The 26,431-nt window shown below is 29.3% G+C and overlaps 2 protein-coding genes across 3 annotated transcripts; both read right to left on the bottom strand.

The window, feature by feature from the left end:
• Positions 1–7,224: 7,224 nt before the first annotated feature.
• Positions 7,225–13,138, bottom strand: LOC119678654. 2 transcript variants are annotated; one of them, XM_038090622.1, is made up of 9 exons: positions 13,051–13,138; positions 10,753–11,024; positions 10,358–10,684; positions 9,803–9,993; positions 9,565–9,741; positions 8,347–8,493; positions 8,101–8,241; positions 7,925–8,047; positions 7,225–7,861 (listed from the first exon to the last, which is right to left on the bottom strand). In XM_038090622.1, the coding sequence occupies exons 2-9, from the start codon at positions 10,987–10,989 to the stop codon at positions 7,759–7,761; spliced, it is 1,446 nt and encodes a 481-aa protein (XP_037946550.1). In that variant the 5' UTR covers positions 10,990–11,024; positions 13,051–13,138; the 3' UTR covers positions 7,225–7,758. The 2 variants fall into 2 exon arrangements, with proteins under 2 accessions (XP_037946550.1, XP_037946551.1); XM_038090623.1 differs by lacking the exon at positions 13,051–13,138 and having other exon boundaries at positions 10,753–11,110.
• A 6,953-nt stretch (positions 13,139–20,091) lies between these two features.
• On the bottom strand, positions 20,092–26,410 carry LOC119678655. The gene is made up of 4 exons (XM_038090624.1): positions 26,299–26,410; positions 20,828–20,961; positions 20,463–20,516; positions 20,092–20,407 (listed from the first exon to the last, which is right to left on the bottom strand). The coding sequence occupies exons 1-4, from the start codon at positions 26,354–26,356 to the stop codon at positions 20,168–20,170; spliced, it is 486 nt and encodes a 161-aa protein (XP_037946552.1). The 5' UTR covers positions 26,357–26,410; the 3' UTR covers positions 20,092–20,167.
• Positions 26,411–26,431: the final 21 nt, after the last annotated feature.

Below are 26,431 nucleotides of genomic sequence, written 5' to 3'. Positions count from 1 at the left end.
AATTTATTTAATAAAAATATTTTTGAGAAAAATAATGACCTAAAAAAATTAATTTCATCTATATAAATAGAATTTAATGTTAAATCCAATTCAGAAATAAAAAGAAATAATTTTACGTTATTTTTTATGGAAAATTGATTTAGTGGTATTATGGAGCGTATGAGTGATGTTTTCACATAAATTAATTTTTTAATAAATTAATTTTTTTAAATACTTCTAAAAACAATACCAAATTGGAAATATTTATTTTTTAAGTAGAAAGTTTATCTGAATTAAAAATGAAAAAATTTTTTTCTGATATGGGGAGCATTTTTTACTAATAAATCGTGTTTATGTGTTTGGTGTAAGGTGAAGGATGAATTAATTTTTAAGATATACTTGTAAGGACAATACCGTCCTAAAATTTTTGGGTTTTATGTAGAATCTTATTACAAATCGAAATCAAAAATAATATTTAAGAATTTTTGTAGCATATTTTTTTAAAATTCATTCATCAGAAATATAGTACGTAAGTGTTTTGCAGAAGAAAATAATTTGAAATGTAACACCATTCTGAAAATTTTCTAAAATATAAAAAATGAGAATTCTTGCAAAACATTTGGAAAAAATTATTTTTTGAAATTTTAAGGTGCAAAGTATTAAGTATGAGTATTTAAGTATTAGTACTTAAATATAAAGAATCTTAATTGTTTAAACTATTTCTGAAAAGTACAATAAATTATCTTTGAAATCCAACGAATGCCAAGTTTCTATTATTTATAAAGATTGAGATATGGTCGCTTAAAAGTGTGTCTACAAAGCTAATTATCGAAACCTCATGGGTCCATATCTCCTATTGAAAAAATTCAAAAATTTTTTTCGAATACGGGTCTTCTGATAGTATGAAAGGAGCTCATAAAATAAATTTCAGTCAAATTGGAGTTGTTGGGATATTTTCTTGCCGACATTCATCCGATTTGTAAAAGAATGACCCATATACAAACTTCATTGCTAATGTAGAATTGCTTTTAAGAAGTATTTGGGAGTTTTGATGCTTTCAAAATTACTTTTTCAAAACTAAATTCGCGAAATTCTTTAATGAAGAAATAATGGTTTTGGCTTTAAAATAAGAGAATTTAGTCGAAGCATTCCTTACTGTAAACAAAGAAAAATGCTTTTGAAACAGTAAAATATGACACATTGCCGGCAGTATCGATTCTATAATTTGAATGTTGTTCGTTTTCAAAGTATGAAGAGTTTGAGAATTATCCGTATATACATGATCCTTTGCGTAATTCCACAAAATACTAAAACGGTGAAAAATCATATGATCTTGTTGGCTAATCCATTCTACCGCTTCCCTTTTTTTTGCTTAACAAAATCGAAATAAGATGTATGTGACTACATATCTTCCACTTCCATTTCTTGCACAGGAGCAATCTGTAATCGTCAGAATTGTTGGTTTTTGTTTTTGCCACATTTCATTTTCAAAACCGAAATTTTGAAAAGAAAAAATGTCGGTTCAAATTTGTTCATGAGAGACGAGGTTATCTGTGTCTCGTCACTTAGTCAAAGCAGTATTATTTAGTAATAAATGTTAACATTTGTTTCATTTAGTAGCAAATTATTGCAATTTCTGTGAAACTCTACATAACATGTACAAGATTATAACCAAAAAGAGCCAATTTTGAGGAGCCCATGACTGTCTGCATAACACGGACCTTAGAGAAACTAATTCCAATTTTAGAATTTAAAGTACTGTTTTAGTTTGTAAAACATGCGTCACAGCTACAGCTAATTAATTTCTTTAATTTTTATAACTACATTTAATTCTTTTAAAATCCCATCATTTCTAAAAAACTTCTTCCAAACGGGCTGATTGGTATTCAAATGTAAATGCTAATCGAGGTTTTGTTTGTGCGTCATTTGGGTGCCGATTTAAAAAAAACTTTTTCTCTTAAACAGTTGTCGCTTGTTTAATTTCGTTTTGTATTTATAATCAATTTTGATTTAATTTTTCGCTCAATTAAGCGTAAAATAATCGTTTGAAGTTAAGCGGCAAGCCGAACCAAATGGAACAGAGCAGATTGGATCAACAACGAACAACGGAAGGCTAAAAACTTCCGTGCACCGAGCACCGTGTAAAATGTTGAGTTACTCGAATGTAGGCAATCTCAACGTGAATAAGACAGAGCGCGTTATTCCATCCCATCCCTGAGAAGGGAGAAGTGAGAAGGGAAGCCGTCATTCCAACTTAATGATTATAAAATTATACAAGTTTTAAATAAATTCTATTTATTCGCATCTACAAAAATCAATGCAAAATCATGTTCAACTCAAGAGCAATGCAGGGCACTATGCGGATAACCAAGATAACCAACTTATTAATAGCTTTAAAAGGATATTCTATTTTTTAATTATATTGTTTGATTTTATGTATGGCGTATTTTTATTAAATTAAGTATAAACCCAGAAAGAAAATTAAATTTGTCTTTGACAAAAAATTTAATGTGTATATTCATATATTTACATGTGTATATATCTATATGTATCTGAACGTAAGCAAATGTTAGTCAAGTTTTTTTGAATCAGTGTTTTATTATTTATAATTATTTATTACTTATTTAATTTTTATTTTCATTTATTTCCTATTTTGAAATTTCAAACAATTTCATTTATTTGTCGTCTTAATATGTCCGGAGGTCCAAAAAGTATGTGCAAAAATTTTCATTCTATCAAGTCAGAGATTAAACTAATATATTATACACTAATACACAGACAGCTAAAGATACAATGGCTTACAGCAGAAATTGCACCAAAAACCTATTGAAAACATTGGTGAAAATTACAACCGAATCAATAAAAATATATCGGTGTTTTTAGGTGAGGTTCCTTACAGTTCGATATCTGTTTATACAGTCTACATTTTTCCTTGATGGTTGAAATGTTAATGGGCCGATTTACACCAACGTAACATGAATATAAACATGAAAACCGGTTACTTATAGATGAGAGAGGGAAGAGAGTGTGATGAAATTTGCTACGTTCATGATAGTGTAAATAGGCCCAATGAATGGCAGATATGAATGGCGAATAACCTTTTTACAAATACTTTAAAAAAAAAATTAATAAAATGATTTAGTTTATGACAAAAATAACTAATTTATATCGCAGAAGATAGTGCTCAAGAAAGTACTATATACGAGTACACTCGAAACTGGACCAAAAATTGAATTAAAGAAAAATATCGATATTTTAGTACGAGTGAGAACCACAAGTAAATTGGTTTTTTCTTGATTAAATTGGAACTAAACCTGGATGGAAAGTTTTCCGTTTTCAGCAAAGACATCCCTGTTCAATTCGTCATATTATGTTGATCTCTAATATGTGGTGCTTATATGATGTCCGATGTTTCTATCAAAGTGTTACAAATTGAATACACTCCTTATCACCACAAGTGTGAAGGGAGGGTGTCATAAGAATAAGTTTTGAAAATTTAAATTTGAAATTATTAATTAGTTACAGATAATTTAAAACGATATTTTTCATTATAAGTATTCTTTATTTTAAATTGCATTCAAAAATACCTATGAGTAGAGTATGAAATATAAACTAGAATGGATAAATATAATGGATTTAATAATTATCTTCTACAAATATATTTACATGTGACTTATGTTACTTGAATAAATATATTTGCTTTAGAAAGGTTAAACTTTAGTTTTTTGAAATTGGTATACTTTTAAAACAAAGTTATTTAAAAATCTTTAAATAAATACTAAATTAAGTACACTCAGAAAAATTATTAGGTTGATTTAAACAGATTTTAACTAAATCTTAAATGATTGAACCATACCACAATGTTGATTTTCATATCTTTTTTACCAGACGAACTTAAATTACTCTAAGAAAATGATTGTCATTTTAAGTACTACATGGTTAGAGCATATTTTTCTGTGTAGTTATCGTTAGGTGATAGTGTTAGATTAGATTAGATTAGATTATGCTGGCAGGCCATAAAGGCCACGCGTAGACCACTAAGGTCCATTGCGATACCAGATCAGAGTCTTGTTTTAGCGATTGTAAGCATCACTTAAGATGCGCGTTTCATTAGCAAAATTTATTAAGATTCCAACAGAAACCTCAGGTATGTACTCCAGTCCTGCAAAACTGAAAGCTCCCAAGTATTTTTGTCGAGTTCTCGAGAGAGCCGGGCAATTACACATCAGATGCTCTAGAGTTTCCTTTGCATCCGGCTCATTGCATTTCCTGCAAGCATCGTTGTGAATTAGGTTTAGTTTTCGGGCATGTGATGCAACCAAACAGTGACCTGTCAACACACCAATTAATGTTCTACAGTTCCTTCGGTTAAACGATATAACATTCTTGGTGTATTTTTCTTCGTATATGTGTCTACACATAAGATAGTGTTAGAATATAAGGAAAATTGTTTTCTTATTTGAATAACCGTCCAATGACAGAAATTTTTATAATACATGGAGTCCCAATTGAACTGCAACAAATAGTTAATTAGCCAAATTTTCAACACCTATCGAAAAAACAGGCAATAAGATCATCTGCAACAACTATAAACTACTATCGCCACTAAAAAACGGATATAAAGGTTTTACAAATATTGTATATCAAAGAATCAATACTATTGCAGAACAAGTATTGAATATCAATGTGGTTTCCATCCAAACATATCAACCATAGATTAATGTTTTACAATATGTAAGATGGTCAAAATGTTCCATGAATATGATATTGACATATATTGACTATTCATAGACTTCCGGCAAGCTTTTGACAAAACATATCGTTCAAAAATTAAGCTGGCGCTGTTGATGACTGGAATCCCGAAAAAATGATTAACTTAATTATACTAACGCGTCAGAGCACAACAAGTCCAGTACTCATTCAAGGTAAACTAACAAACCCGTCCAACAATATAATGCATTTTCTTCCCTAATATTCAATTTGCTGCTTAATAGTATCCTATCACAAAAAAACGACATAAACGACATTCAATTTCGTCGCTACGTCGACAATATTACTATATTAGCCAGAAGCCCCTATGCTTTAATATTGTCGTGTAGAAAAGGTTAGAGCGCTACTGCGAAAATCGGACTAAAAGTTAATCATCAAAAAACAAAATATATGCAGAGATCAAAATCTAGAGTCTGTAGTAATCAGTTCAATATTGACAATACTGGCTTTGAAGCGGTCACTGACTTCAAATACCTTGAAGTTGTACTGAATTCTAAAGAAGACACATCAGCTGCCATGCAAAATAGAATTAAGGCAGCATATAAGACGAACTACGTACATATAAAAGTTTTTAAATCTAAAATCTAGATAACAAAAACTCCGTATATAAAATTGTCTAATTAGATCAGTACTGACATATGATTGCGAAATGTGGACAGTCAAAACAAACGAAACATACCAACTATTATCCCACAAACGGAAAGTACTGAGAACGATTTTTGGCCCAATATGATTAGATGATGGTGCATATTGTATTTGCTACAACAACGAATTAGAGAACTTAATCGACAATCAGAATGTAATACCATGTATAAAATCAAAACGACAAAGATGGCTAGATCACGTTCAGCGTATGAACCGAGAATGATCAGAAAAACGATCAAGCACTTGTAAGAAACTTAATTAGATCGCGAAGAAGAGGCAGTCTTAGAAAGAGGTGGCTAGATGATGCTAAAGCAGATTTAATGAAGCTACGCGTGAGCGATTAGAAAAACATGGTAGCAGATCGAGTCAGATGGCAAAAATTGGTTGAGGAAGCAGATGTCGCTTTTGTTTTACGTGATTTCCTGCCTAATTGGCTCAACATCACGGTGCTCTAAACACTCGTATTAATTTAAGCGTCAACCAACGCCCCATTGGAATAGCCTTCCTTATTCCGCCGATACCAATGAAGAAATTCATGCAAGTTATAACTTCCACTGACCTCTGCTACAATTTGGGCTGCAGCATCCGATTTGAAATGCACACCACGGCGAATGAATGACAAGCAAAACATTCTTCCCGCGTAATTTTGACTATTAACCACAACCACTTCGAGTCCAACACCAATGGTCAGCACAGCCGAAGCTGTCTGGCCACTGACCCCCGAAGTACCAGATAGTATCATCTCTGGTCAGATGTCGCAAGTTGCCGCCCACAACTTACTACCATTCGCACTTCTTGCATAAGTGTCAGACTGGCACTGGGGGATATTAGTCGCCTCTTACGACAGGCCATCCTAACCGCGGGAGTATTCTTTTCCTCTCTCCGCAGGGAATGGTTGAGGAAGCAGTGGTCCACCCATGACTGTTAAGAAAAAAGAACAAAGAACATTCAAACTGATAGTAGGACTACGTACATATTTCGCAAAATGGCAGCTGATTTTGTTTATATGAATTAGAATCATATCTTACAACCCGTTCCAACTTTACCACCAATTAAAATTCTAATGGCAATAAATAGCAATTAATTGTTTTTGCAACTATATTAGATATTATATATTAGATATATTGTCATTAAAATGCAAGCTTCTTCTTATGCTAAGAGTATCCTTCTAAAATTTGTTATCCTCCCTCTCTTTCACTCAACAGCAAAAGAACGTGTCAAAACAGGTATTTAAAACTTCCTGTGTTATATCAGTTCCTATCCTTATATCAGTTTCTATAATCAAGTTCATATATTGCTCTTATTGTTTATTTCTTATGTAAAGATCGATTTTTATAAAATATTTACTATATTTTAATAATTTTCGAAGAGACCATCCTTGTCTATACTTTTGTCACAACCCAACTGAACTAACAACAACCATTTACTAAAATAAAGAGAATCAAAAATAAGCCGATAAACCTAGACCTATGTCCAGCTTGAACACACATTACGGAAATGGGTGTTGTTGTAATGCTTTTATTTCTTACGATAAATAAACGACAACTTTAATGGACAATTAGTTTCATATAGGTGTTAGGGACTATATAAGTTATAGGAGTGGTTTAGATATAAGTATGTACATTTTTACAAAAAATGATTACTGTAATAACTCCTGAAGTATGCTTCAAGTTAGACATAATATTTATGTCTTAAATTATTAATTAAATAATTAATAATAATATAATGATATTATAATAATTTAATTATTATTAAAACTACCACATTTCCGGTTTTGTATTGTATTGTTTGTATTCATGAGAATTAAAATAAATAAAAGTCATAATGAACGGTTAATTTATTATTGATAATTTTGTTAAGTATTTCGGTTAAATAACAATTTCACCTAAAATCTTATTAGCTAATACTTAGATAAAGTACAACTGTAATTTCATTTTATTTCCAGCTATAATAGGTTCAGGATAATTTATACAAGCCACGGTTAAAAAATTTTAATTTAAGTGACAAAATCGCAAAATGTAAATCGAATAATAATATTGAGAATATATTTTCGAAACAATGATTTTATATTCCATATTTTACATATTTAGTGAATCTTAATATCTACAGTTCCAAAATTTTATCAAAACAAAAATTTTGGAAAACCTAAATTAATCATTTGATTATAGCTGGATATATAAACTTGGTAACATATTTTAAAGTTAAAAACTTAAATTTAAAAAATTGGTGAAAAAATGTGAAACCGATCAAAACAAATTTTTCGCTTAAAATTTGTTTCATGTTCGCAATTTGAAACTAAATTTTGGGAATTTTTTTGCTATTAGAAAAACTGCCTTGCGGTTTCTGGTTTCAGAAATTTGCGGGCTAGTAAACAATGAGCAGGTTACTCTCATTGAAACCCGCCGAGTGTCCAGCATTGCGTACGATAAAGCAAGAACCATCAAAATGCATGCGTTTTTCATTGCGACTTGAAAGTTAAGAAAAAATGAATATTCAAATTATTTCGAAAGAAATTGAAAGTATTACTTACCGAACAAAAAGATGAGATGTTTTTCCTAAAGATGCTGTGCAATGAATGCCGGGTGTTGTTAGGGTGGCTGAACCGTTTCCTGGGCTCGTGCGAATCAAACATTTATTATGCGTACGTGTTAACCTAATGAAATTATATGTTAGATATGATTTCTCCATTATGTACTTAAAACATACTTTACTAGTCCATCAGCTGCTTGAGTAATACGAAAACCGTTGATATCATAAACCTCAGTTCCTTCATCTGTACACGTGTAAGTGGAATTTTGAATGACATCATTTGCATCGTGCACATATGTTGGCCCATGGCGGGAATCACTATAAACGAACGAACACACACATTTATCGCATTTCATCAAACTCATTTGATTTAAAATAATTTTTCTGGAAAATACTATATCATTGATTGTAAAGAGAGCTTACTCATAAAACACGGTCAGAGTATAATCCTTTGTCAGATCAGTAAATGTATCAGTAGTGGTGCGTGTTCCAGCAGTATCAACCAGATAAATTAGGGCACATGAGTCACTTGTGAAACTAACACCTTTATACCACATCTTTGCATAACGCCTTTAAAGAAATTTAAAAAAAAACGTCAAAAGTTATTCAGTCTGAAATCATAAGTCAGGATATCCATGCTTATATGGATATTTTATAAAAGAGAAATTCTTCATTAAGCATTCGCAGCAAATTTGTTATTGATTTAATTGTAATCTCACAACTAGAGGCGATTTTACCAACAATAATCCATATATATGTAAAGTTCTTTTAAAGGATGTTCTTTTAAAGGATTGAGCTTTAAGTGGGGAACTATATAAATAAATTGAAATGACTAATACCTGACAATAAAGTAGAATATTCCATACGAAATACTCAATCATGCTTAACGTATTTGTATTAGCATTGATTTCTTTCTACTTAAAATTGTACTAGATTTCAGCAAGCAAAAATAAAATACAATTTCATTTACATTCCCTATGTAATACTTGATTTCATATTCATGATATTTTGTATAAATCTTTCTCTTGATCTTTACTACAGGTAGGTAGGTAGAGGTTGGAGTGGCCGCTTATTATCCAAAAACCCACTTGAGTTCAAATAATGGCTCATTGTGGTACCACAGGAATCGTGATCTTTACTACAAATCTCAACCCAAAATATTTGTAACTTTTATTTTAAATTTACGTGAAATTGACATTTCAGTATGATTTTCATTTTCTCTTCCCTATAATCACTATAATATTGTCTTTAGTGTTTGGGAAAGTTGGAAAATATTTATAATCAATTTGATCATAAACTGGTGGAAACGGAGAAACACGTCTACCCTACATAGATGTTAAGTAAATATATTGTTAATATATTACTCTTGTTTAGATGTAGTTATCAAAAGACTTATGGACTTATGGCCCAATATTGCCCTGGGAACACAAGGAATGAAGAAGAAGATGAGTTGTTTCGTACTCAATATTTTAAATTAAATTATAATATTTTTAAATATCACAAATATCTGATTTTTAATTTCAATCTTAATGATTTTCAATGATTTAATTTTAGTTTCAAATAAATTTTTTTTTGAAAAATGTTGAAAAGTGAGATGAAAAGTTAAGAGAAAATATTTTCCTTCTGACAAACTCAACTTACACATAGTTGTTAGATTTAGTGCCATCATAGGTGACAATTTCTACTTTAGAACCACTTTGCAACACTCGCCCATTGGGATGAATTAAAGCAGAGTTAGTGCAGTTGCGAGATAAAGCGATAGCCACCATACTGCGCTGGTTTAGTACCCGTACAGCTCGATCCAAGGTCATATCAATGCTGTGCAAAAAATAATTATAAAAAAAATTAACAAATAAATCATGTATTCAGATATGCTTACCGGATGCCTTCTCGTAAGCGGAGTTGTATGGTACCATTTGACATAGCAATTGGCCCGGCACCTGGACATGGTGCTGGAGCTAAGTTTTCATACTCAATGCGATGGGTACTGGAACGACCCATTATAAATGGCGGTGGTGGCATTGGCTGAGGAAATTGTTGAGAATTGATTCCTGGTGATACTATTGGAGGCTGTAAATAAATACATATATCAAAAATTATTTGAAAACTTAAAACATTGTAAAAAAAATTTTTTGTTCTCAATGGAAGTTGTGCCAATAATGGAAGACGTGCCAATAATTACACCAAGTGAAACATAGTTTCACTCGAGACTTGTTTATTGGAATCCAATTAATTTTAAGTAAATATTGGTATTATTTTTCTAACACCTAAGATTTGTTACATCTATTATTATTAATTATTGTTTGAGAAAAATCCTATGATCTTCTTCTAAAGTACTAGCATAACTTAAACTTTTTTAAATAAACTTTTTAGCAAAAAAATTGATTTGCTTTGATTTTATGAGGGGTTTTATGAGGGGATACAGATAACTTACCATTCGGACCATATCATTATCGTAGTTATAAATAGGTGATGGTGGAGGTGCCATTAGATGCCGAGCAGGACGTACACCTGAATTTTCATAGTTTGAATTTCCGTAATGATAAAGCGATGACAAGGTGTTGACGTGAGACGGATTGTGGGATTGATGTCGCGAAGCTGAAATAGCTTCCTTTGAGGTTACAAAACTATTATTGATAACTGATGCACGAGTTGATGATGTTGGTACAAAAGAAGATATAGCAGGAGCAGATGTAGGCGTTGATGCAGATGCCGATGTTCGCGAATGAGCCACATACGTTGCAGATGTGTTGAGACGGGACTACAGCATTTATCAAATAAATAAAAATATATCTTATAAATTCGAGTATAAAATTAAACACAACTTACAGATGTATTAATTCCAGTATACACTGAACGTTGGCGTACGCTTTTTGGGGTTTTTGATGGAGAACGTAAAATACTGTTTATCTTATCGTTCATATTCACACGAGCTAAGAAGTCATCTTCACTTAGTGTGGCAACATGAGGAAGTGGTAAAGTAACTTTGGGCGATTCATTTGTACCCTTTAAGGCATTGTCATTTTCTTTGAGGACCTTTCCACTGTCCATGTAATCTGGATTCATTTTAGAAAAGTTTTTCTTTATGTATAACGCAGGTTCTAAAATTTTGGAAATATAAATTAAATAAGCTTGAGATTTTTCGTTTCTCTTTAGGATAGATTAAAATTCAATGTACAAATAAAAAGTTTTTATATGATTTTGAAATAAAATTTGACATATGAAATATTGTATACAATGATTAAAAATATTTTTTCAATGCTTGCTTTATATTTGTTCTTTCGAATATTTCAAAATATATATTTCCAATTAACATATAATACACATCAGAGAACTGCTGTTTGATTTGAAATAAATAATTGCATAATATCTTAAATCTTAAATCTTATGTAACCCTGAATATTATATATAATAATAATAGTAATATTGAATAATGTAATAATAATAATATTGAATAATATAATAATAATATTTTCATGTATGATTAAGGACCGATTTTAGAATCGTAATTTGAGTCTCAACACTGTCTTAAAAATACTTAAGTCATCATTTAATTCATACTTAAATCAGTTTTGGGACGTATTTAAATAACTAGTCAGCATTTTTAGAAATTTTCCATTTCAGTCTGAGTCTTCTGTTGAGTTTCAATGCCTATTTTCTTATATTCTTTATTTATTGTTATGTTGTATATATTTTTGGTTTATTTTTGCAAACTTCTGTTTTAGAAGATATATGTACGAATCGGATGATGGAAGTAGATGTCAAAAAGTTTTTAGGTATGTAACGAGCAAACTTTGCGTACATCTTCATGCTTACACCCTAGTTTTTATTTAGATAATCCATACTCTTTATTGAGTATGTATTACATACTCCAATGCTCCTTATTGATGTAAGGAAGATTTCATAAAAGTTTGTATGCATTTCAGTGCCAAATTTTATTTAATATCTGTTTCATGTGTCAAGAATTTGCACATATCAGGTTGTACTACAAGTATATTTTCGTATAGATTTTTAATATTTTTACCGCAAGTTGTTTAAATGTATATGCATTCCCGTAACTCCCGTTATTCTTACAAGAGAAGAGAAAATTCCTTAGTTGATTTTAAAATAACGTTTTTTGGATAAAGAGAACCGGCGACATTAAAGTTTTAGGCGGTGTTTTACAAGATTAACTTTTATACGGGAAAAAGTTGTATTTTTCGATCCTCAGTTTATAAGTACAAGTTAGTTGAATTAGTTTTTGTTATCCGACATAAGTTTAGATTAGCTCCACATCTATGGACAAAAGTTATACTACTCATATAAGTTTAGCTTACCTTCTGTTTTTAACTATATGTCACGTCGTCTGAAGTTTATAATAGTTTCAATTATGATAAGCCAGTCTGAGTTAAGTTTAATCCTAGTTTTATAGTGTTTACACCATACGTTTAAATGAGTTGTAGTCTTATACCATAAGTTTCGAAGTTGTACTTCTCGTTACCAAAAAAAGATTAATTTCCGCTGCTCTAGTTGGTATGTCCTAAGTTTAGATTAACTTCAATTTTAAAACCGCAAGCTGCGATTAAGTACCATCATTTTACTCAAGAGGAAGAAGTCGTGTCTCCTAAATCTCCTACTTACTTTAGACCATTCCATACATCTGCTGAAAAAATAAATCCACAAACGATAGAATTGAAAACAAATTTCTTTTCATGTATCACAATCTGCTTCTATATATAAATTTCTGCTTGGTCTAAGCATTAAGAAATATAAAAAAAGTTTTTTTATAGGAAGTGACTATAGTCCATTTTACTTTTAAATTTTAACTTCTTATGCATTAGTGTAATGTGTGTATTATAAGACGATAGAGATACACGATAGAGATACACGATAGAGATACACAAAATATATACCTAATATGCTTTAATACTTTTAAAATATAGAGATAAAACTTTGGTATTACGTATATCCTGAGCTCAAAAACTACGGTAAATATTAACTTATTTTTTGTTGTTATATTCATTATTATTCATTATTTTTGGCAATGCTTTGAGTCATTTTCAAAAAAGTTTTAAAAGTGATTTAACCACAGATTCTTATACGATAAATCGATAATGCGATAAACGATAAATAAATAATTTAACTTACAATATGTACTTCCTTCCTGATAAAACACGTAAACACTACCGCAAAACAATTTTTTTTAAACAAATTATATTTTACAGTTTTTGTTCTGTAAAATGTAACAACTTTTGAAAACTTTTTTTTTTATATTTGATAAAACAAGCAATGAAGTCTAAGATTTTTTACATTTACAGAAATATGATTTTTTTATCCAAAAGAAGGTAATACATATTTATTTTGACAGTAAATTTTGTTGTTGTTGTTGTGGTTTCTTGAGTTAGTGCTATTGCGCACTTTTACTCTTTTGTGGCTGGGAGGCTTATCCCTGCCCCACACTAAGCTTTAACTATACTGGAATTCATATCGTTTATTTATTGTTTAGCTGATGACGGACCCTAGGTCAGCATATCTTCCTGTGGGTCTTGAGGTGGACTTGAGGTTTGTTAGGGCAGGGTTGGGCAGCGTATCAACTTTTGTGAATTACTTTGTTAACCATAGTTACATTTCAATACTTCTTAAGACAATACATATAAATTTATTTTATTTTATTTTCTCAAAAATTACCTGAAATTGTGATGGCAACATTGAATTTCAAAGAAGTTTATGTTATATTTTATAGTGTCAACGGAAATTTCAGTAACGTCTCGTTATAGTTGCTAAAATATGTTTATGGTAGGTACCTTAATCAAAAAATCGAACTTATGAGGAACAGATGACTGTCTAGTTTTGGGCAATCATCGACCTCCTCCACCTATGAACATTTTGAAAAAGTGAAACAAAAGGTGATCGCTGATCAATAATTCGACTGAATATATATAACTCGTGATCCTAACATTGGAGACATATTTAGATATTCGCCGCTGCTAAGTTTTTATTAAAGCCAGTGTCGTAAGCTGGTCTGTTTAGACATAAGCTTTTAAGTTTAACATTGAAAAAGTCATCAATTGGATGAATCAAAATTGAAATATAAAGTTACAGTCGAATTAAACCTATTTTGCTTCTTAGGTTCTAGTTTACTCAAACAATTTCACATTTAACCGGATGTGAATTTTGTTTTATTTAAAAAAAAAACAATTATTTTATTCACAATTATATGTAACTAAGTAAGTAAAGTATATGAAAGAAAGAAACGTATTTTTCCGAATCGTATTTTTCGAATATTGCCCACTGCTAGTTATTTACATTGAAAATAATGTTAAAAAAATATCTGTTAATTTCAATCAATGTTTTTGTCTATTAGATAATGACTTAATTATTTATATTTTTATAAAATGATTTTGAATAAGCTATTACGCTACATGATTATAAATTTTTTGCTAAATATGAAGAGGTTGTCTAAATTCAGGTCGTCTGTGTTTTCTACGTATTGCTTCAAAAACGTATTTGCTTATTGGATTATTCTAACACAGATTTCAGCTTTTCTATAACAAGTCTGGTCTGATTTTTGCATAAATGTTCTATTTGAAGTGTTCACTTTGTAATTTGATCAGTGATCGTAGCGTAAAGTAAAAAAAATCGATTTATTAATATTTTTTGATGGTTGAAAATTTCTATTGTTTTTATAGTTTAGTCCATAAACTACTGTTGATAGCAGGAGCTCTGTATATGTACCGTGTTCTCGTTTTTTTAGAATAGTACTAAGTTAAATTATTTCATATTCCTCCATTTTGCAGATTGTAAAGTATTAATTTATGATAATAGTTTTAATATTAGTTTTAGTAATATGTAATTATAATATATTTCTGACCCAATTCTTTCGGAACACTTCATTGTAATTTCAATAATTTTTTCATGTGTTATAAGTTTGTTCAAGTGACTGCGATTGAGATTGGTATTCATCTAGTATATAACTCGATGCTATTAAAATTATTAATTTTATTGGTACGCTTAGTACAAAACTGTTCAAGACAGTTGAAGTTGGTGTCATTATCATAAAATTCGATTTCCCTATTTTAATTGAATTTTACTGATAGACCCATAGTGTCCAAATGTCACAACAGTAATGTAAAGAACTAAGGACTGAATTGAGCAAGTCTTAGTCTTGGTGATCCTATTGCATGTTTTGTTTGTAGTCTGTTGAAGACCTCTTGCAAATTTCGCTACTCATTATCAAATGTCTTAAGGAGTCATTACACGGTTTCTTGGACGATTGAAGACAAATATATATTACATACATTTTAATATTTCAAGCAATTTTTATATATTTTTGTCTTTGTCTACACACACAAAAAGTAATCATGACATCTAGTGGTAATTAGAAAAGTCTTCATATTACATGATGATTTACAACAAATAAATATATCTGCTGTCAGTGTGAGATAAATGTAAAAAGCTTACAAATTCAAAGCCCTATATCTCAAGAATCATTCTATATAACATAATGGGATACGTTTTTTACAATAATGAAATTTACCAAATGTTCATTGTTAAATAATAACGTTTAAGGATTCATAATCATAATAATCGGATTTATTTATTTATAATATAAATTCTATATAATTATAATATAAGTAATATAAGTGTGCAGTAAATAGTAGTTTAATAAAATGAATGCAAATAATTCTGACCAATTTATAAATACCAAAAAGCACATAGTCATTTTGTGTGGTTTCCAAAGTCTTTGTTTAATAAATTGCATGATAAATCGTAACATCCTGCATAGTTTTAAATACATAATTGTAAAAAATGGAATTGCGTTGGAAGATGTTCAAGATCGAAGCACAAGCCGAAGCCTTCTTGTTCCATTTTATTCGAATTATCTCAAACGCCTACATTGCTTTGTAAGAGCAGTCTAAATTCCAAACGTTGTATGAATTTAAAACTAATATAAAGATAATCTGGTACTTAAACTAGAAAAAGAAGTCCAAGATGATGCTTCTTTAAGAAAATTTTATGAGTGTTTTCGAAACAGCTCTATGAACGCACACATATCTGAAGGTTTGCAGTGCATTGATTTTGAATAGAATAAATCACTGCGAATGAATGGATGAATAATTTATTTTATTATTCCGACACTACTAAACTGATTGCCTCTCTAAAATCTCAATTTCTCTCTCTATACTAATTATTTTTATGACTTAACTTCTTAAGTTAAAGAATATATTTAAACAGATCATTTAATTTACTGTGTAATTGATAATCAAAGTATTAAAGTGTTTTTTAAGCGATTAATATTATATTATAATAAAAATTTATTAAAAATATATTTAAATAATTGCAAAAAATAAATAACAACTGTATTTTTATGCTAGTAAAATAACTTTTGAAAATATACCAAATAATTTTCAAAATAATACTAAAAATATTCACAAAAGAGCTCAAAGAACATTCCAAATAACGTTTTAAATTAAATAAAAAAAATAATAATACAAAAACTTTTATAACGAAGTTTTAAAGCTTTTGGTATCTTTTTGGTTTCATATTTATGACTGGGTTTAATATGCCCTAATAGAAGAAAATAACAATCATTTTGGGCTCCAACAGGAGCTCATATAAGAACAAAATGCTCATAAATATTATATGAAGGAATTACATATTAAAATCATTTATGATGTCTTTGTTCGACTGGGTACTTGCTTAGTTAAGTGAATTAGTTCGGAAAATATTTATGCAAGGGATGTGGTGAGTATTTTAATATTTAGGAACTGTGGAGAATCTATACAAAGTGAATTTCTCAATAATTACTAAATACATACATATTACTAGGTAACTTTCAGTGAAGATAACTGGTACATTAAACATTTATAAATCATTGAACCGACAATTATTCGTTATCCATATATGATATTCATATATTTAAATGATAATATAGCCGTAGATTTAACATATAGCCGTAATCGAAACATGTTGAAGTTTCATATCTAAACAAAAAAAATAATATTAAATAACTAAATAACTTTTTTATTTAACAGCGGTTATACGTATTTATAGAAGTTGATTTTTCCGATTCAAGAGTATGTCAATGAGTATAGTTTTGTTCCAAATGAAGAAGTCTTAATTTCACACTTTTACGGTCGCTAAATATAAGAGTGCTTTGATTTATAGTATACATATAAGCTTGAGTTATAAACTAAGGGTTCAAAATAATCTTCGTTTCTTTTTTTTTTGAAGAAATGTATTTCCAACAAATTTCTAGAGTGAATAAATTTAAGGTTTTGATATAGACGGCGATTATTAATATACTTCTGATTGCATTTCGATGAATAATTGAAAGTGTGACGAAGTGTTTTTCACGTTAATTAAGTTATTATTCTTTTGTATACTGATTGCAATCTTTATACAAATCAACGTAACTCCTGTGGTACCACAATGGACCATTATTTGTGCTTAAGTGGGCTTTTTGGGATACAAGGCCGCCACTCCAACCAACCAAAGATATTATGCTTAGGTATTAAGAAAATATTTAACGGTTTTTAATGAACTATAGAAAAATAAACTACTCGTATATTACATCTTAATATATATTAAAATTTATTGTATTTTTATTGGGTGTCGGATATATTTTAGATTCCTTTTTGATACTTTTTGAGAACCTATTCAGATGGTATCCCGATTGCTTTTAAGCTCTCAGAGCCAGTTCATCATTTCGGTATAACAATCACAGCTGTCATTTATTTCCACTCTGTGTTTAATTTTGCGGTTCCTGTCATCTTTGATTTCCTCAATTAACTGCGAAAATATGTATTCGAATGATTTCATCGTTCTCGTAATTGTGCACCTTTTAAAATGTCAAATGAAAGTGGAACATGAGACGAATAAATAAACATTAAACATTTATTTTTACACACAAATTTTATTTATTGTTCGAGCGCTCGCGTATCCGCGTATCGGCGTATAGGCGGTACGTACAAGTATCTGTGATGATTCTGACTCGGCCTAAATGTTTACTTGTAATTCTTTGCATTTGTATCTGTCAGGCGGCATTCATTTTTTCTTATCACAGGCATGTAAATAAACGTTTTTCTTGTTAATTACTTCCTAGAAAACAAAAAGATTCAGTAAGAACATTTACAATAACAGTACGATACCAGGGGAAATATGAAATGAAGTTCATTTAATTAGCAGAAACATTCCGAATGAAAATATAAACTAAAATTTGCATGAATTTTATGTTTGCTTAACCTGATTTCATTGCAGATTTGAAACGATAATGTAGCGGGCTGTCAGTATATCAATATGACCCATGGCAGATTTGTATTAGCATAGATTTTTATTAAGATGTTTTCCCCAACCTTATTCTTTCAAGCAGTTTAGGATTTATTTATTTACTTATATATTTATATATTATATTGACACAAATAATATTAATATTAAAATTGAAAAAATAAACATAATATGTAAATTATAATTTATAATTTAAATTATATTTTTACAATAAAAATTAAAATTTTGTTTAAATATCCCGATAATAGTAAATATTTTGATATTGTATGATAGGTGGAATAATATTTTATGGATTATAATTAAAATTGTTTAATTGGAAACTGCTCGTTTAGAATCTGTACTCTTTTACTAGTATAATAGTAAAATATATAAATAATATATAAATAACATTTTGATTAAGAAAGGAGCGGTGCAATTAACCATCAAGTATAAGCTTTCATTATTTATCATTCAATTGAATGTTTCTAAAAGAACACTGCCAGTTTTAGTCAACCCGATATAACTGCTCGTATATGTAGCATCGCAATATACTTTTTCTAGATAGTCTAACCTAAATTATAACCTTGTGTGATTTTTAGGTGAAATGTATGGAACTGTTTCATACTCTAGATTTCTACTCAAAATGCCATATGATAAAATGTCTTCAAATTTTATGAATAGGTCAAAATTTTCAAATCGTAGGGTAAGGTGTTTTCCATGTGCTTAGTTTATATCAATTTAGATTAGTATATTATTGAGTTGAGTAATGTAATTATTCTCTACATTAGCGTTAGTAAACTTATGTAAATGAATAAATTAAAGTATATATATCTTAGGAATCCGGCTCTCACTCATATTTAATATTCTCTTAATGAACTTAAAATCTTTAGACACTAATTTAGTAATTTCTAATTCAAGACGTAAGGTCGCTTCACATGAATTGCGTTATGAAGTAAAAATAGCTTTTTCTAGTATTAATTTATAACTTCTTCAGTTTACAATATTTCTGAAAGGAAGACAACTTTTCACCTACAAAAATGGGTAGTAGTAAATTATTAGTTCCATCTATATTAATGTTAGCTTTTCGATGTTAGCTTTTCTTAATTTATATATATAGCAGTTCGATATCAGAACTGATAAAGTATTATATTCAATATCAGAGTATCTTATTATCTTTATTATCTCTATATAAGGTTCCGATAGATCTATTATAGTTAAAACATTTTAAAGCTCATTGTAAAAAATGTTAGTATAAATCTGTACTGTAACTTATTTCATAACTCAAATTGAATCTAAAATGTAATGAATGGTAGGATTGATTTATAACTTCGAGTTAGTAAGCACTGAATTAAAACAAAAAATGTGAATCCAATGCAGGTGTCGTACATATTGCCAGCTTAAATATAATATATGTTCCAAATGTAAAATATCCTTAGGAGTTATAATAATAATAATAATATTAAAAATAATATAATAATGCCATGACGAATGTGCACGTCATTTGCTCTATCGTTACTTCGCTCAAGGCTTTACTAGACTTACTTATGTAGATTCATATTTTCTAAACAGAAAATTAACTGTCTGAGTTACCTTTAAGAACAAAAGAAAGTTTCGATAACGGATTGATAAAAAATTTTTATAACGTCGCCACAATTATCCATATAACCCATATAGATAAAAATTCCGAATTGGGTCTTTTACTGAAATCTTTTAGTTGGATTGAAAAAATTATAATATTCGAAGCAGATATAGTAAATATTAAAGTGAAGTAAATATTATACTTTGCGAGATGTATGGATTTTATATTATAAATTAAATAATTTAACATAAATACTTGGTGAAATTAAAAAATGTATTATCCATCATGGACATATAAGAAAATTTAGAATTTTTTGATTACTGAAATTTATTTCGTCTATTTGAAGGTCTTAAGTAATATTTACAGCGACATCTTTAAGTATAATCAGATACGTATGACCAATGTTGTTTTAATCTGTGATTAAATATATTTGTATACATATGAGGTTATTAATGAGAGAAAAAATATTCTGCTGTTTGATACAAATTTTGCAATGGATTTTGCACTACTTTGACCCGCTACAATAGCATTAGCTGCAGCACCATAGTTGGCATCTAATGAAGAGTCGGAGTGTGTTCCATCTGAGTTATTACACAAATCTTTAGTACAACTGCGGTAATATGTTTTAAATTGCGAGTCTTGTTTTACTGTATTCAAATACTAAATAAATAATTATAGAAACATAATTTATGTAGTTTTGATTTTCATTCCTTACCAATGGCTTATCTTCACAACCCCTGAGAAACGAAATAATTTTTCCTCCAGAGCCCTGAAAAACAAAAAATACAATTCAATAAATATTGCATTAGTTTAAGTATTAGTTTATTATTTTTGTGCTATTCATAAGTCATTCTATAAACGACCGATGATACTAATTTTCGTTAGCTGTGTGATGCACACACTATAATACAATACAATATAAGCCAATCTCTTCCTTGTCTGATGAATGTACCTATAAACTCTTATAAGACCAAAGAAGAAGGCATATCTTTTCATTGGTTGCAATTGATCAATTTTAAGGCATGCTTGTACAAGTTGATGTATGTACATATAACATACATATATCGTTATTGAACTCACCACTGATTCCTGCCTTAAAATAGTGCAGTATTTCTTAGTACAATTAGTTTGCCGCACACCTGCTACATCCAAAATGCAGCCTTTTTCCGCTCCGGATAACGTCTCAGTATAGCTGCAAGTATAACATAGAAGAGCTGAAAAAATCATTACGTATACATTCGTCAATATCATTGAAAATGAAAATAATAAAACGAGGTCAAAAAAATATTTTTTATATATAAAAATCATCAAATCATCAAATCATCATTTTTTATATATTTAGAATCTTATACATTTGTACATTTAGTGGATAAATATGATTTTTGGCAACAGACTCAAAGTCTGGTTGCCAAATTGCACGTCCTCCACTGGTGAACGTATTTTTGTGTAATAACAATGACGTAAATTCAAAAATAAATTAGTACACCACATTTATGTATACAAATAAAACAATCAAAGATATTTATGTATTTACAACAAAAAAAAAGTAAATAAATATGCGAATGACTTGAAATATCCACTGATTAAAACAATTTTGATAATAGTATTATAGTATGTTGAAGTTGAAGTTAATATAATTTCAATATGTGATTCTTTAGTCCAACTTATGACAAAAATTTTATTAGCAGATTTTCCAAATAAGAAGGAAAAATTTACATTCATAAAAACCTCAATACTCGTATCTCAGATAAATTTGTTGTTTAAATTGTAAAATAATATTTAAAGTTGATATCTTTAAGAATTGTTGGTAATAAATATTACATATTCCAAGATTATTTAGGTCACCGTGGAATAAGATTTCATGAATAATTAAGATTCATTCGTGAGAAATACTATTTATATAAAAAAATAATGTTAATAAGAAATATTAATTTATTTAACCCATTAACTTCCAGAAAGAAACTAACATACAATTCTGTTTTAATTTTTGCTTTTAAATGATCGACGCTATCACATTCAAATCGTTTGGTGTTTGGTGATGTGTTCCAATAAACTAATAATTTCAAGTATAGCGATTATCGGTGAAATAGTTTATTTATGCAAGACATAATTTGAAAATTTTTTGAGGATTTCATACCATATCATCTAATTTCATTTATTCTATGTAAGTTACTATCAATTTCTTCTCACGGTAGAACAGTAACAGTATCAACTGAACTTTCGTTTTCCTTGCAATGCATTTCAATCGCTTTCTACGGCAAAACATATATCGGATATGAGATTATGGAGCGAAGTGACGAAATTTACTTAACTATTAAACATTAATATTATATTAAATATACTTGAGTTTAAGTGTTAACAAATAATCGTTCTAACATAATAAGTATCTATTCAAAACTAGTTTTTCGAAAACTACACAAAGAAAATTACATTATAAAGTGATATAGTAACATTGTAAGATGGTAATAATAAATTATATTATGAATACATGTACCTTATAAACAAAAAAGAACGAGCATTTTAAAAAGAAAACGCAAAATTTTAATTTTTAATAATATTCTTTATTATCGCCTTCAAAGTACTCTCCTCCTGCAGCAATACATGCATGCCAACGCTTGATCCAATTCTCCATACAAGTTTTATAGGTCGTCGAAGGTATGGCCTTTAGTTCACGCAGCGAATTCTCTTTTATGGCCTCTATGGTCTCAAAACGCGTTCCTCGTAATGGCAATTTGAGTCGGGGGAAGAGAAAAAAGTCACACGGGGTCATATCTGGAGAGTACGGTGCTTGATTGATGATATTGGTGGAGTTTTTGGCCAAAAACTGCTACACAACCAACGCTGTGTAAGCCGGGCGTTATCGTGGTGTAAAATCCATGAGTTTTCCTTCCATAAATCTGGTCTCTTTTAGCGAATGGTCTCACGCAAACGACGCATAACGGCCAAATAATACTCCTTATTGATCGTTTGACCGTCCAGAAGGAATTCATAGTGTACCACACCACGAATATGGAAGAAAACAGTCAGCATAACCTTGATTTTGGATCGACTTTGGCGTTCTCTTTTCGGTTTCGGCTCACCTTCGAAGCACTATTCGGTCGATTGTTGTTTGGTGGTCAAATTAGCATTTCAAATTCATAGACCCATGTCTCATTACTAGTTATGATGCGTTCGATGAATGTGGGGTCACTATCTGCGTTGGAAATCATCTCTTTGGCCACATAACAACGACGCTTTTTTTGAATGAAATTCAGCTAAAAATCGCCACACGAAAATTTTTCGACTTCTTTGTATAGGCGCCAAATAAAAACTAATCGTACGATATGGGTTAAACTTTGACAGAATGTGTATAATAGTGTTGTCAGCGTGAAAATAAAAAAATTTACCGATTGGATAACCGCAGGAATTAAAAAAAAAGAACAAATAAGTTCTTTTTTGATTACAAGCTATAATCAGTTGGCACTTTACAGTGTTTCCATTTTACTTGGTTACTGAGCTCATTAGTCGTTATCGTGAATGTCCCCATAGTTTTTTTTTAAAGACTAAATTAGATCGTTATTTTTTATGTAATTTTGCAATAGAAAAAAACCCTAATATAAAGAAATATTTTTATTATTTCTGTAACAGTAGATACTTTACTGAAAATCCTTATCATTTATATTTCAACAGCTTTAAAAATAGGTTTTAACCCATACGTAGGCTTCTGAAACTTGTGATGATGAAGAAGCAAGATAAAGAAAAGCTTTAATTCGCAAAGGCAATATAAAATGATATATTATATCACAAATTATAGACCAAATTATTAACAAAAATATTTTTATTTTTGCACAAACAATTTTAAAAATAGGTTTAAATAACTTATTTAAATAACTTATTAAATAAATAAAATTTATTTAAATAAATTCAAATAACAACAAACGTTGCAACAAGGGTTAATACTCGCAACGTTCAGTTAAGAATATAATTAATACTCAAATGAATATTTTTCACAAGAATTCTATTTCGGATTCTCAAGCGCACTCACAATTTCGCTCTCTATATATTTAAACTGAACGAATTCTCGAAAATGTTGTATTTAGATAGTATTTCGAAGTCTAATGGACTTCATGGGAAATTAACCACTTTTTAATTTTATGGCAAAAAAGCAAGTGGTGGTAAAGTATAAATATTTGCAACAAAATGTTATCACTAATGTGACATACTAGAAACGCTATAACATTAACATTAAATTATACGTATGGAAATAAAAATTAAATTACATAGGAGAATTATTTTTTTATTACATATAAAATATTAAAATAAAAACCAGCATCAGTGGGGACATACTAGAAAATATTATCTGTATGATTTTTTTAAAAGTTCACAAAATTATTTATAATAAGAGTTGAAGGATTTTGGGAGGGGAAGGTTGTTAATATACTAGAAAAATTTTTTTTCAAAGTTTTTTCACAGTTGACTAAACTAATCGAAAAGGTTAGAGATTTGTGTGAAAGGGAATATTTCAGAAAACATATATTGTTGAGGTTATTTGCATTTCGTTAAATTGATTATATAGACATCCACATGTGTACAAATATTAATATGTAGAAGGAAATATACTTATTTATGTTATTTGTAAGAGCTTTATTTTTAATAGGTTTTTTGCCTCAAGAACTGTGATTTCTTTATCGATAATATTTTTGAGGCTTGACAAGTTATTATAATGTTTTTAAAGTTGCTTTATCCAAACTTCTTATTAACAGTTCCCTGAAGCTGACTATCGAAGAAAGTCGGAATATTGGAATATCACTTTAATAAAGTATAATTATTTCAAATACAAATAATATTATAGTTTTTAATTAAATCACCAATGAGTCCGTTTAATAATTATTATTAATAGTACGGAAATATAAAATCAAAAGCATGTCAGAATTATTATGTTCTTCTTATCTTTTAATTAAATTGTCAAGGGGCGGTCTATTTTCTTTATCCTCTCTGACCCTGAGTACATCACTGAGATCAATTTTGTATTATATATACAGTGGCTCTCAACTTATTTCATCCAACAATGTTTTAAATTTTTAAACACGGTATTTTAAAAATGAATTAGAAAACAATTAAGTTTTTAATGTAAGTAAGGAAATGCTCGTTTATTGAACATAATAAATGAAACAAAGAACATAAAATATGCTTTTGTTTCGCTCACAGGGCAAAAACCCGATCGCATAACAGAATTATAGTTCACAGCTTATATCATCCAAATTATCATTCACATTTTTTTTCCGTAATATTTTATAATTAAGGTATTTCCAACCAAATGTAATAAATTTATTGTGTGATTTTGGACGTGCAACGGTAAGTACGGTAATTTTTTAAAAAACGGGACGACGCACTACTATTGAGTACAGAGAAATGGTGCTAACCCATTTTAAGAACGGTCAATCTCAGCGGAAAATTGCGAAATTTGTTAATTTGAGTCGCTCTACTGTGCAGAGCATCATCAACCGCTTTGTTCGTGAGAATTGGACTCAAAATATAGTCAAAAGTGCACCAAATAAAGTTTTTAATTCAGCTGACAAGCGATATATTGTTAGAAAAATCAAGTGGACTCCAAAATTAAATGCTCCTATAATAGTCAGGAAGGTACGGATAGAGCTAGGCAAATTATGATCGACGTTGGAAATCTGGAGTTTAATAATGGTAACATGGACAAAACAATATACCTCAATGTTTCAAGTATTGACTTTGGAACCAAAGGAAATTTTTTTTGTGGATGAAATGAGCTGAGGCATTAAAATAGGAGTATATTTATAGTTTATGTTCACTATTTATTAAAACATTATTTTCGGTATTTTTGAAGTTTCTAAATTAAATAATAAATATTTTTCTTTTAAAATGGCATTTAAATATTTTCAATCGATGACATAGTTTTTCAATAATAGCGTAAAGAATTTTAAATTTGGTGTTGGATGAAATAAGCTGAGAGTCACTGTATATTATTATATCTGCCAAAATCATTTGCACAACTATTAGTAAAAAGTCAATTTCAATACTTAAGTATAGAAATCATTACTTGCCTGGTCACAACATTAAAATTCATTTTTTCCTTGGTAAACAGTAGTAGTTTATTATATGATGTAGTAGAATGCAATATATTGTATTAACTGAAATACTGCTTCAATTAACGAGCGAAAAGGTTCGATATCGCACAATCCGCCGTTGCTGTTACCAAGCGCACAATTAAAAAAGCGCATCTCTACTGTATAGTATGTAGATATAGGTGTATCAATAATAATTTCAGAAAAAAGATAAGAAACAAAAATATCGGTTATATACGTGGTACGATTCAAGCAGTTTGCCAACACAACAATTTATCATATATATTTTACATATGGTCAGATATCACAACTTATTCGCATATATTTCTTTTATTTCAGGTTTATGATATTATCTTTATTTATTTATGATTGAATTGACGTAATAAATTATTTAATAAATTATTTGTTTTTACCTTTCTATTTTACACGCTTTTTCCATTTATTTTAATATGAGTTTCTATATTAAAAACTTACATTTCACTGAACCAAGAAAACTTAATACCATCACTGCCTTAAGTATCTGTTGAAACATAATGATGTTATAATAGATATTTTGAATCTATGGGTCACTAGTAGACGAATAAAGTGCACTAAAGAATTTTTTATT

The sequence above is a fragment of the Teleopsis dalmanni genome, chromosome 2, assembly GCF_002237135.1.
Source record: "Teleopsis dalmanni isolate 2A chromosome 2, ASM223713v2, whole genome shotgun sequence".
Lineage (NCBI taxonomy): Eukaryota > Metazoa > Arthropoda > Insecta > Diptera > Diopsidae > Teleopsis > Teleopsis dalmanni.
This window is presented reverse-complemented; position numbering and strand designations above follow the sequence as displayed.

Bases quoted from the DNA above. Each gene is read 5' to 3' on its own strand.
- LOC119678654 (XM_038090622.1), bottom strand. From the start codon at position 10,989: ATGAATCCAGATTACATGGACAGTGGAAAGGTCCTCAAAGAAAATGAC. The intron at 10,685-10,752 runs GTAAGTTGTGTT...TAAATGCTGTAG, and splicing joins ATACTGGAATTAATACATCT to TCCCGTCTCAACACATCTGC. The intron at 9,994-10,357 runs GTAAGTTATCTG...ATTTATTTACAG, and splicing joins ATAATGATATGGTCCGAATG to CCTCCAATAGTATCACCAGG.
- LOC119678655 (XM_038090624.1), bottom strand. From the start codon at position 26,356: ATGTTTCAACAGATACTTAAGGCAGTGATGGTATTAAGTTTTCTTGGT. The intron at 20,962-26,298 runs GTAAGTTTTTAA...TGATTTTTTCAG, and splicing joins TTTTCTTGGTTCAGTGAAAT to CTCTTCTATGTTATACTTGC. The intron at 20,517-20,827 runs GTGAGTTCAATA...TTTGTTTTTCAG, and splicing joins TTTTAAGGCAGGAATCAGTG to GGCTCTGGAGGAAAAATTAT.